Source organism: Alosa pseudoharengus, unplaced genomic scaffold (assembly GCF_046254945.1).
Source record: "Alosa pseudoharengus isolate Yale_2024_CS ecotype anadromous, Long Island Sound unplaced genomic scaffold, YU_APseudo_1.1 YU_APseudo_1.1_scf_14, whole genome shotgun sequence".
Classification (NCBI taxonomy): domain Eukaryota; kingdom Metazoa; phylum Chordata; class Actinopteri; order Clupeiformes; family Clupeidae; genus Alosa; species Alosa pseudoharengus.
This window is the reverse complement of record NW_027468609.1, coordinates 29,354,847-29,367,341: the sequence shown is the minus strand read 5'-3', so window position 1 is coordinate 29,367,341 and position 12,495 is coordinate 29,354,847. Positions and strand designations below refer to the sequence as shown.

General features: G+C 42.1%; 1 protein-coding gene across 1 annotated transcript; it reads left to right on the top strand.

The window, feature by feature from the left end:
• The first annotated feature begins 1,108 nt into the window (after positions 1–1,108).
• On the top strand, positions 1,109–10,047 carry LOC143122643 (uncharacterized). The gene is made up of 5 exons (XM_076283424.1): positions 1,109–1,382; positions 3,055–3,381; positions 3,659–3,770; positions 8,623–8,792; positions 9,070–10,047. The coding sequence occupies exons 1-5, from the start codon at positions 1,323–1,325 to the stop codon at positions 10,045–10,047; spliced, it is 1,647 nt and encodes a 548-aa protein (XP_076139539.1). The 5' UTR covers positions 1,109–1,322.
• Positions 10,048–12,495: the final 2,448 nt, after the last annotated feature.

Sequence of the window (12,495 nt, the reverse complement as noted above, 5' to 3'; positions counted from 1 at the left end):
GATAAATTGATGTAAAAAGAACAAATGGTGTTCTCTCTATACGTTTGAAATATCACAATTATAATTGAACATAAATTGTAGTAGCATTTGTTGAGCACATGAGGGCAGTCTGATAGAAGAATACAAGTTCTTGACTACTTCCTCAGGCATGAGAACAGATTTTCAAAAAGACATTGTTGCAAACATTATTCAAAAATTATAGTACAAGTCTCTTGAAAAGGGAAAAACAATGATTAAATTGTATCTCAAGTTTTCCATATACAGAACTGTAAACTATTTAAAACTAATAAGCCAAAGAGGCAACTATTTTGCCTATAATTGTAGTATAAATCATTGCAATATTGAACATAAATGCTCAGCAGTAGTTTTGAAGTGACAATAGGGCAAACACAGAGGATAACATTGTAATTATTTGAGTGAGATAACACAGGGTACAGGGTACAGGGAGCCTTTGAGGTATAGTGCCCAGTGGCAACACATTGTATACCGTAATACATGCCTTCTATTACCCCACTCAAGTCTTAACTTGCATGAGCAACCCTATTGCCAGTGATGTTGCTGAAGTCTACACCTGTATGACAGGAGACAGTGTCTGTTTAAACAAATAAACAAAAACCCTGTTTCTCGGTGTGCTTGACTATATTGTCTTCTCAAGCAAAGTACTTTTAGGCGATTTACAGAGACAACCACAACTGTTGCTTCTTTGTTGCAAGTGTGATATGCACAGGTATCTTTGCACACATTTGCACTTAACTTAACATAAAAGTTTAATGACCAGCTGTGATCAGTGAGCTCTACCACTGTTGCTATTTTCTCCCACCTAGAAAACCACACGGGAGACAAGAAAGCGGAACTGAAAGACAAATGAACAGTGGCAGGATACTGTGCAAAGACAAGATGGAACACAATATGTCAATATACTCTGTTTGATCACATAGTTTTAAAGAGTCCACTGCAGATTTGAACAACATGTTTCATATCTATATACACAGTACATATTACGTATGGATACATACATACAAATAGATGTATACAGACACACACACACACACACACACACACACACAGGCACACAGACACGCATGCGCACACGCGCGCACACACACACACACACACACACCGCACACATGCATACACACACACACACACTGTGCACAACGTCTAAGTGACTAAATTAAGCTTAGAGGAAGAGAGCATGACAGGGAGCCCTGGTTCACACGTCACTCACAAACCCACCAAACTCCATTGTCTGCAGTGCGTGGTTACAGTGTGCTTGAAAAAGCGTGGGAGGAGGACGACAGGGCGAGTCCGGGCCTCACATAATGGAGGGGAACATCAGAGTGAAGGGCATGTTGTACCTCCAACAGCATCGGTTTGGAAAGGTAAGATCAGTTTGGTGATCAACCTGCCATGACACAGCATTTGTGTCATGAGATCAGATGGCATTTGTCCCCAGTTTGTAACACTTTTTTAAAGCCAATTTTTTTTCCAGTGGATGGATGTCAAAGAAATTATGTTGAGATTCATGGAAACAGAAGAAGATAGAAAAGCTAAAAAAGTTTCTGTTTGTTCCTTCAAACATTTGAAAGCAGTTCGAACTTTCATTCCATCATTGCATGATATAGCGAGCAGATGTTACCCAGTCAAAGCTTATCGATGGGATTCTTTTACAGTAGATCAAGCATTGGCAATGTGTACTGGAAGCATATTAATGTCATATGGACTTTAGGCAGCTGGTTCTGAAACACAGGCAGTATACAACCATTGTTCCATCTGGAGGAGTTTTAAACAGCAGAAGAGTTGTCAGGAAATACGGTTTCATGATTACATTTAACGCTGTATCCTTCAGATAAAAAAAACACCAAAAACACATGTTACTGGAACAGTTCTGTTCTCAGTACTACAAAGCAGCTATTTGTTTGGGGTCAGTGTTTTTTTTTAATGATCTGAGAGCTTGTATTTTTTCTGCTGTTGAACCTTTTATGGTCATAACAACAACTTTACTAACAGTATTCTGCAAACACATTTAATTGGAATATGATGCAATGTGGTCTATTGCCAGTAAGCGGTGACTATGATAAATAAAGTGTAAAACCAAGTACAACCAAGTGCTGACCAAGGAACTTGCCTGTAACATGAGGGAAAGGTCACAGTCTTCTCTAGAGTGTGGTTTCCGCTTATTGCTTTTACGACAGAATGCATGGCAATGCAGTGTATAAGTTCTTTCATGCTCTGACACCAATTTGTTGGGTGTACTGTATGCTTTCTCATGATAAGTTGGGATTCACATGAATGTCTGTTCCTGAATGACTAATGTATATCCGTCCTGGTGGCTGTAGAGATACATGGGCCCAACACATTTCGCAGGCTACTTACGGCAAAGAAAATGTGAGATTATCTTCCGTTAGTGTCCTCAGTGAGATATGATTGATTGACTGGTCAGTGTAATCACTCTTAGTAAAGAGTGATTAGAGACTATCATCACCCATGATGTCTGTTTTCAATAGAATGATTGAAAATGTAAGAACACATTCCAGTCCTGGTGCATGTTTATGCAGTATAAATAAACCATGGGACTGCAAATGGGGGTAGACATTGTGATTCATTCCAAAGGATGTTTTACTGACATGTCACTGTCATGCAAAGGGAATTTGACTCATGCTCAGCAGGAGAGGGCATGGCACCAGTTGCAAACATGCTCCAAAATTCCTCTTTTTGGGTCACTAACAAACATTGCTTTTTAAGAGAAGAATATTTTAGAACATCCACAACCAGTGTTTTTGTAAGACACAGCTTTTGCTCTTTGTTTAAAATATCACCCAAAATTAATCAGAAGAATTACCAATGTAATTTTTCTTCAAATAATAAGAGATACACTGATGTTGTATATACTACCTCATTAAATCTGTGTTTGAATCTTTGTTTCATGTCAAAAACAAAATGATCTATTATGGGAAGAAGTGGACAAAATGTTATGTGACACTGGTTTACACTACGGTCGTGGTTATGAGTCTTCTGCAGATTCTCACTGTGCCTTCTCTCTGTCTCACTAAGAGATGGAAGAAGATGTGGTGCGTGCTGTATGGTGAGAGCCGGTCCTCCGTGGCCCGGCTGGAGCTGTACGAGTACAAACAGGGCTCCGGGCTGCCCGCTGGGGCCAGCGGCGGTGGCCTAGTCGAGGGCCACGTGCTCCGCAGGCAGGACAGCAAGCGGGTGGTTCTGCTGAGAAACTGCATCAGCGTGGAGGAGCTGGAGCTGTTGGACTGCCCGAGAGACTGCGTCTCCTTCCTCGTGGCCACCACGGAGAAGCGCTTCCTGTTCGCGGCGCTCTTCACGGAGTTCAGACACTGGATCGCCGGGCTGTGTGAGCTGGCATTCCCTGTACGTCTCAGCTCAGTTCACACCAAGTCTTGTCAGTTGGGTTCATGATAAAGAGGGTGGATGCATTTTGTTAGTACTTGTATTCAGTAATGCATGACAAAAATGCCACTGAGTTGAGTCAGACATGTACTTTTAAGGGCCTGAATTCTGTTCCCATGTATGACATATCATCATATAGATTTAATTACTATATTTTTTTGGATTCATACAATGCAACATTTTACATTTGTTTGTGTCAAATACATGTGACAAATACTTCTTTGATATCTGATATCAGATAAACAGGGCTGAAAGCGGTGGGTTGGATCCTCTTGTCAGGCAGCGGTCTTTGAGGGACACATCACATGCCAAGATGGTGGAAAACTCGCTCTATGAAAGAACAGATATTGGTAGGTTCTTCTTGTCATTATGTTTTCAACAGTTTTGTTAACTGACCTTATTTGAAGTGAGCATTTTAGGACATGGAGGGAATGTGAAGTCAAAGCCACATAAGGAGATTGAGTGCACTGTATAAAATAGTTAAGCTTGTATTCAACCAGTCATACAGGGTTGTGTGCAGTCTGTATCTTCTTGATAATGCCCATATTCTCGGTAATTCTGGCTTGGTTTGGTACTCTCAAGGTAATTTACACCTCAAAATTATGAGTTGTGTAAAAATAGCAATCCATGGTGACCTCACCTTCATAGCTGATATTAGCAACACTGAAAGCAATACCGAGACAGACAGAGGATGCGAGACAGAGGGAAGGGAGAGGCGAGCTATTTTAGTTTGTTTCATTTCAAGGACAAGCGGCCTCCCATTCAAGTCCCCACCTCAGGCCTGAGTCAAATTGCCCATTTGGGCCCCAGCTGGCCAACCTTGATTCCATTAAAGGACAGAGGAGATTGGACTGTCTTTGGTGTGGGGCAAAGCAGAGGTTTATTCTGCTGAAGCAAAGACTGAAATGAGACGAGTCAAAAGGGCCATAAGTCCCCTTTAACCCCCCCTCCCTCTCTCTCTCTCCACCACAGCCACAGTTAGTTCATATATTATGAAAGTTTCTTAGATTGCTCTCTATTGTGTACATTTCAAAAGCATTCATTTCTCTGAATTAGTCCCGTAATTGCTCCCCCACCGTATTCTCACAGAAATATTTCAGCTTGCTTTAACTTCTCAACTCTGAAAAGGGTGTGGATTTCTTTTAAGAAGAAGTGGTCAGAGGAGAAGAGAGATCACACTGTAAATACCAGTACTTCCTTTTTCATTGTGAGTCAACCTTGTAGATTCATCACAAGGAATGCAAAGCAGAAATACCGAGGAGCATGTCAAAAATTTACCAATTTAACCAGTTACATTTAGCTGCAATTAATTTGCATCACTACTGACCAAATTAATCTAAAATTAAAATTAAAAAGATCATTAAATGGGCAAAAAAATCCTTCTGTACGCTGTTGTTTTATGCATAGCAAAAAAGTATGATTGCCGTGTTAGAGACTTGTTTGAAGAAGAACACATTGCAGATTATCAAAGTCGGTGGTGCTTTGGTTCAGTGGAAGGACACATCTGAGGATGTGTGCTAGAGGTCAGCCTCACAGCAGTCTGCAGATAATTGGATTGAAACCACCTCCTGACAAGTTTGATTGGACTTGGAAGCGTGTTTTGAGTTGTAAGGTTGTGGGCACGTCAAACTGCTTTGGACTTCAACATCAAAGAAGAGGCCCTGGGTGTCAGTAAAATAAAAAAATAAATAAAATAAGTAATAATAAATAAATACTAAAAGGAAATAGAATGGAGGAGGGAGCTTCTGAAAAGCCTTGCAGCAATGTGTTGTTCTTATTTCTATTCTAATTTTTATTTTAATTATTAAAATAATTTTTAATTTATTTTTACAGTATAGCTGGTTGAAAACATGTTAAGGGTAATTACATAGACTGTATATGGGTAATTATATCTACTGTAGGTATTGGAGGTAACCAGTAGACACGTCTTGGTCTATGGTCTAGGTCTATTCTCAGACCATATAAACTAATTTTGTACATTGAGATGCAAGTTTTAGGTGTTGAATGGTGCATGTTTAAAAATACCACGCAACAAATTCAGAGGTAAAATAGGTAGGCAGTTATGCAGAGCTAGTCTTTAAAATGGCAACAGAGAACAAGGGCAAAACACCACATTAAGGCCACCAGATCTATTTTCTCTACGCGTAGATGCAGAGAGTACACCCATGTGCTCTGTAGGAAGGAAGTGGTAGGGTGTTTTTTTTGTTTGTTTTCAGTTTCTTTTTTTTAAAACCTGCAGCGGATACACGAGTGATGGGATCGGTAACATGCAGCTGTGATTGTGGTTATTCCTCTTGCTTTTTCCTGAGACCTACTTCTTAAGTGGAGCAGCACCTCTGCAGTTTGAGACGTTGCAGTGCTCAGACGAACGTGCAGCAGCAGCTGCTTCTGTGACTGGCCCCAATGGCACCTCTGACTCACTTGTAGTTCCAACACACCATGTCATGCACCTCTGTGGTGACGGCATCCTTGATGGTGTGGTGTCTGTTCAGCAGAGTAGGACCTGCTGGTGCACTTGGTAATTTCCTGTGTCACCAATATCATATTGCCTCTGGGTGACCTCTTTCTTCGGGTCAAAACCAGACAGAACAATGTAAGACAAATGCCAGGATGGCACAGGTTTTTATACCTGGTACAGAACAGCTGGCAAAGGTGACGCCAGAGAACACACATTTTAGGGCATAAATCATACTGATGCAACTCATGGCTGATTTGTTATACTGATATGAACTAAACATGTTATACACTGACATTAGAGTTAACAGCTAACACAGTGGGCCCTATCATGACATTCTAAAGTGCATCGTCACTCGTCAAAAGTCTATTCAAATTTAGTAGGATGTCCAGTTCACATTGGGAGGGTTTTCGTTCTCAAAAGTGGAGCGCATGGCGTAACAAGGTGTTCCTAGGTCTTTTAATCAGTCATATGGGTGTGTTTGGGGCGTAACATCATTTTAAACCAATGAGAATGACATCTGTCATTCCCTTTAACGGCGCAACGCGCGATATGTCAAATAAATGCATCGGTATTTTGGCATTCAACGGCGCATTTGAAGGAGGCTGCTTGCGAGACCGTATGGAATAGTCATTCTTAAACCATGCTTTACTAAAACCTAGCATAGCCTTCACGCATTTGCACTCGTCTATTATTTGAACTCATTGGCAAAGTGAAACTAACTTCACCAAGGAGTCAGTCAACGACAAGACAGTTATATGCAGTTACTTTCACTATTGACTGACAATGGGTTACCATCGAAAACATAGGCTGGAAAAAGCAATACTTACCCTAATGTTGCTCAAATGACTGAATAAAACAACATTTATCCTGCAGAGGAGTTGCTTATATCTCGGACAGTGCGTCTTCAGCTGTGCTCCATACGTGTCTCTCGCCTCTCCCCTAATCACTTTTAACCGTCATTACCAATTTGCAAATGATGGTGAATAACTACTCATTATGAGATGTACAGTATTTCGTAATATCTTTATTCTAATTATGTTTACCATTGTAATCGTGCAATTTGTAATGCTTTGCATGGACGTGCGCTGGTGTGCGTTCATGAATGATAGAAGGATGGTGCGTGCACCTGCCAATATGACTGTTGACATGCGCTCTTAAAATAGCATATGAACAACTCGCCATTGACTTCTGACCAGGTTTAGGTGGTGTATGATAGCGATTTTTAGACAATGCGCCAGGTCCCTCCCTAGGTTGTTAATTGCCACACCCCTGGGCGCAATGCTTAAAAAATAAAGGTGCAAAATAACGAATTCAACTTCGCGCCAGTGAATAACGAACTTTACGCCATGCGCTGGTGACCGAAAATACAGCCCAGTATAACTTTCCGTGCCAGTTAGCACAGCGTTCTGGCCATCTTATGTCACTGAGCAATCACTCATAACTTGATTGACATGTTACAATATGTATCATCTTGTCTTTTATCTCCTCACATTAATACATGAATTAAAAGTGTATATAGATATAGATGTATGTTCAGTATACTTTCATTTAATCCTTGGTGGTGGGTGAACACACAGATTAAGCAGTGTAGAATTTATCCGATTTATTCGAATTGTGAGAAATGGCTGATGTGGATTACTATGAAGCCTTTGCCACATACAGTACAGTATTTTTTGTTTCATAATTTGTAATTATGTGGACATTATGTTAACTGAATTTGAAATGTGTAATAATGAAAATGACAGTTCTTGTTTTGGCCATGCATTAGGCAGAACTGGGAAAGCAAATGTGAACAAACTTCAGTGGATTAAATCGAAGAAGCATGACACAGCATAAATATAGATGAATATTGTGCTCTATTTTAAAGGGAGTGGAGCCCACTGAAGTCCAAGCCTTTTGTAGCTTTATGTCGACTCTCACTTTGAATTGTGGGCCCTGTGGCTTGCTGTGTCTCAGAAAGCACCACGAGATTGACAGCGATGTCCAGGTTAACCGGGAAATGCAAGCGGTCCACACAGCATAGTTATCTTTTCAGCTTCATTCTCACCAAGGGGCTGCACGTCCGTATGTGCAGCCACATCTCCGGGCCCACAGCTGAGCAGCAATCTCCAGGGGTCGGATTGAAAGTGGGAGAACACAACAAAATAAATCAGTCGCTCACGGTCACGGCCAGGGTGGTAGAGTAGGGCGGCGGGCGGGGGAGATTTGGGCGTCCTGCCATCGCCAGAGAGACGCTTTTCATCTCAGAAGACACAGAGAGGGAGAAAGAGATCCTTTGTGGTTGGCGCAGAATGACGGCTGTGAACATCGTCTGGAAGAACAAAGGCTGTGCTCAGACAGGGCTGCTCTTTCTCTCGCTCCGCCAAGGCTCACTCCCGTGGACATTCAATTTTGAATTACAAAGTTATCTCCGGGGACTTGGGCCGAGGGTTAAGTTTCCCACTGCTTCCTGGCCTGAGAATCCCTCCAGTCATGAAAAGTTACGCCTCCCTGACAAGTCGGCGAGAAGTTACGCCTACAAAACAACTGCTCTCGTGCTCTGTCTCGGGCAGAGAAGAGTGCCACATGGGAGCTTGGCAGGACATCAATTGAGTTCTATAATTCTTGCATTCTTCACCTCTACTGTCACGCCTGTCTTAGACATGGCCATAAAAGACTTGCCCTTTGTAACATTACGTGTTTGTCAGGGACACACAATGTGCGGTGCATGAAAAATGACCAGGTCTGTTCTGACTGGGCAGCAGGTGACTTCCCCGTCTCGGTGGTGAGGACAGAGGCCTCGGACAGGTGGCAGCTACAAGGCGCTTACCTCCTGACACCCGGACAAGACCGACTCCTCCTGAAGGACCCCATATTCAGAGAGGTGCTCTTCACCTGGCCGTATTGCTATGTCAGGAAATTTGGTCAAGACACGGTAAAGAAATCCACCAAATTGCTTATATTTACTAAATAGTACAACATATATACAGAAGTGGTTTGTAATCACTGTGTTTAATTAATAATAGACATTTGTTGTTGTTGTTGACATATTTGGTTTGAGTATGCTCTTTAATATGTTCTTGAATACACTCTTTAAGCATACCCCAGTCCAGTCATATTTTTCCTTTTTGAATTCATAATGACACTTCCCACCCTGCACTTCTCTCTCTCTCTCTCTCTCTCTGTCTCTCTCACTCTATTTCTATTTTTAGTCCACTTTTTCCTTTGAGGCTGGACGCAGATGTGAGTCTGGAGAGGGGGTCTTTGAGTTTACCACCAGCCGTGCTGATAGCCTCTTCAGGATTATCAACACAGCCATCACTTTCGCTCAAGGGACGCAAAGGCCCTGTTTACATTCATCCCAGAGCCTGTCAGTGGAGCATGCTCCTGAACCCGATACGCTCACGGCCCAGGTAAACGTGTACGACTATCAGGTCCCAGAGAGCGCGCCACCGCCCCCAACACAGAGCATACCGCCGAAGCCTGATCGGCAGCTGAAAAGGCTATCTCCCTCTTTCAGGAGCCTGTCGCTCAACGCCATAAAACCCCCGAACAAAGACTTGGTGAGGAACATCTCCAGCTGCCCTCCTCTCAAACATCAGGAGCAGGAGGAGGTTATCTACGCCCGGGTCGCCCGGCAGAAGCCACGAGATCAGGCTTCCCAGGAGGAGGAGGAGGGGGGCGCCTGCAGCAGAGGATGTGACAAGGCTCCGGAAGTCTCGCTGCAGGTTCCGTTTGCGACAGGTGCGAGCTTCCCGCCACACGGCGCCTTTGAAGCACCGCGGCCCGAGGGAAGACAAAACAGCGAGGGGGGCGAGGCAGAGACGGAGCGCCTCATCAGAGACGTGCCGCACGATCACAGCGCTCAATTAGACGCCGAGGAAACAGCTGACACAGACCACATCTATGACGACCCCGAGGGCTGCCTGGCTAGCCCTCAGTGGGAAGAGGATTGTGTAGTTTATGATGATCCGGAGGAGATCAAAACTGACCCTAACCCTGACATACACAGTAAAATTGACAGAGTTGTTTTCGACTCTAATAGAGTCGATTCTGACTCTGTCATAGAGACCCATTGGTCCCACCCCACAGAGAGTAAATTTGACTCTTCTCCTAGAGCACATTTTTCAGAGTTAAATTTACTCTATAGAGAGTTGGAAAATCACCAAGATAAACTCCACAGGGAGTAAAGAAAAATCTACTCTATAAGCCAACAACTCTTTCCAGAGTCATCTTAACTCTTAATGGGGTAATCTTAGTTTATCTCTATTCAGAGTTTATTCCCAGCTACTCTTGCTAGAGTCACCATTTTGCTTGTCTTTATTTACCCTTTATCAAGTTCTACAAAATCTGAAGGACATAGACAAATTATTGAAAAAATATTTATTACAAAATATTATGTTAATGTATCAATATACAATATATTTCCTTTTGTAAATGCATGTACAGTACAACACATTTGGCATCAAATGGAACAAAGCCACTAGAACATAATATCAAGTTGTTGTTAGTGATACATTAGCTTACATACCAATTTTACTCACTCTACAGTCTGTACTGAAACATTCTAGCATCACAGACATGTTTAAGTCCACACATTCTAACAGTGAAGCTACACCAGGCGCGTAACTGAAGCTTTACGTTCGCATAGCGTCTGCTGCAACAATTAGCTGGCACTATAATCAATGGAGGTAGCTACACCAGATGTGATAGCGGCGCGTACGTTTGAAAAAAATGAATTTTACGCGTCGCGAACAGATCGCTTCAGTTACGCGCCTGGTGTAGCTCATACCTAAGGCATGATCCAATGGATGGGGCCTAGAAGAGATTTAAGATGACTTAAAGTATGATTCATTTCCTCAACACTTTGCTTATCACTCAAAAAACTGAATAGTTTCCTCAACCTGTATCTCATGTACAGCAGAATGCATAACAGGAACCACTGTATCAAAATCTACCGCCAAATCATTACTTGTGTGTTCACTACAGTTATTTTCCAAAACATGAACATTATTAACGCTATACTCATGTAACCTTTCCAAATGTTTTCTAAAAGCCAGAAAATGTCCCTGAAACACCCAGTCTCACCATACTTTAACCTGAGTGTTCTACCGGGACACAGCCCATGTGGTGATTCTGCTACCTGGATCCTTTTTTGCAGTTCGATGCTGGAGGAAGAAAGACCTTTACTCTGTTTAATAGTCTTCTCTTTGAACATAGTTGACCACCTCTCAAGAAGCTTCGCTGAAATCTCACCAAACAGTAACAGTCTTGCTCAATCTGATCCATTACATCCACAAATCGAGAGAATGTTGCAAGCATATGAGGTGATTGAGGGTCATGGACCATTTTTTCTGACGATAATCAAACGTTCACCTTCAGCCGCACAACTTCTTCATCAGAAGAATGCTTCATTAGAGATACCGCCTCTCTCAGCTGTTCTTCATTCAGGACTGGCTCGGGCACATCTTCAGAAGCTGGTCCTCCATTATATTCATTGTGTGCTGGACTTTGTGGTTCCTGAGGCTTTCCTCTGAATTGTTTTAATGCGTCAGGCCAGGTACCCTGATCCGCTGGCTGGATCATAGAAATGTTCCTATAAAACAGTATAAAGTAGGGTGAGTTACAGCATTAAGGGGAAATCCAGCGATTTTCCAAATAGATCTCCATTTCTTGGATCACCGAGTATGTAAAACGAAAACAATCGGTTTTACATAGCTCGAGTTGCTACAGCCAGCAGCTAAAGCGACTGTGCAGCTACAGCGCTACACTCTGGGGTCATGAACATTGGGGCTAGAGTGTAGCGCAGTAGCTTCCTGGCTGCAGCATCTCGAGCTAAGTGAATCCGATTGTTTTTTTGTTTTTTGTTTTTTCCCTGTACCGACAGTTCTCGGTGACCTTGAGAAATGGAGATCAATGTGAAATTCAGTGCACTGTAAACAATGTATTTGATCTTAAACAGATTCATTACAATTTGTATGCAGAAATACTTATGAAATGGTTTCATTTCAAGTTCAATCATTTAAAAGAAACAAAAAATACTGTTCATCTGGTGGTTGAGATACTGGGATTTAAAGTCAAAAGTCAAGCACAGCATGACAAATCCACACACTCGCATCTGTGCAAAATTATCTTTTTATATAGCTTTTGGTCATAGGCCTTTTTCAGGATTCCTGAAGAGGGTCTATGACCGAAATCTAGAATAAAAAGATCATTTTGCACAGATCTGAGTGTGTGGAATTTTTTTGAAGAAAAAAAAAATACCTCAGTGTGGGTTTCAGTTTAGGTTACCTTTGTGTTAATAGGCAGCATAAAGATTTTACCAATATTTAACTAGGGAAAAAATGCCACTTACTTGCTCTACCCCATCATCTCCCTTGGGCTTATTTGGAGACAAGGCAGTGGTGTCATCTGAATCACATAATGCATCTACTACAAAGCAGAGGACAGAATAAATCAGTAATATAGTCATGTCCAGTACCTGTGACGGCTGTATGTCATGTAGTCTTTGATGACTGAGATTTTTAAACACTAAAAAGGCTCATAGACGGACATAATCAACATCCACAAACCCCACAGAGTGGCATTCCATCAAAACAATGTGTTGCAACCGCTGTTGATATATTCACAAAACTTGT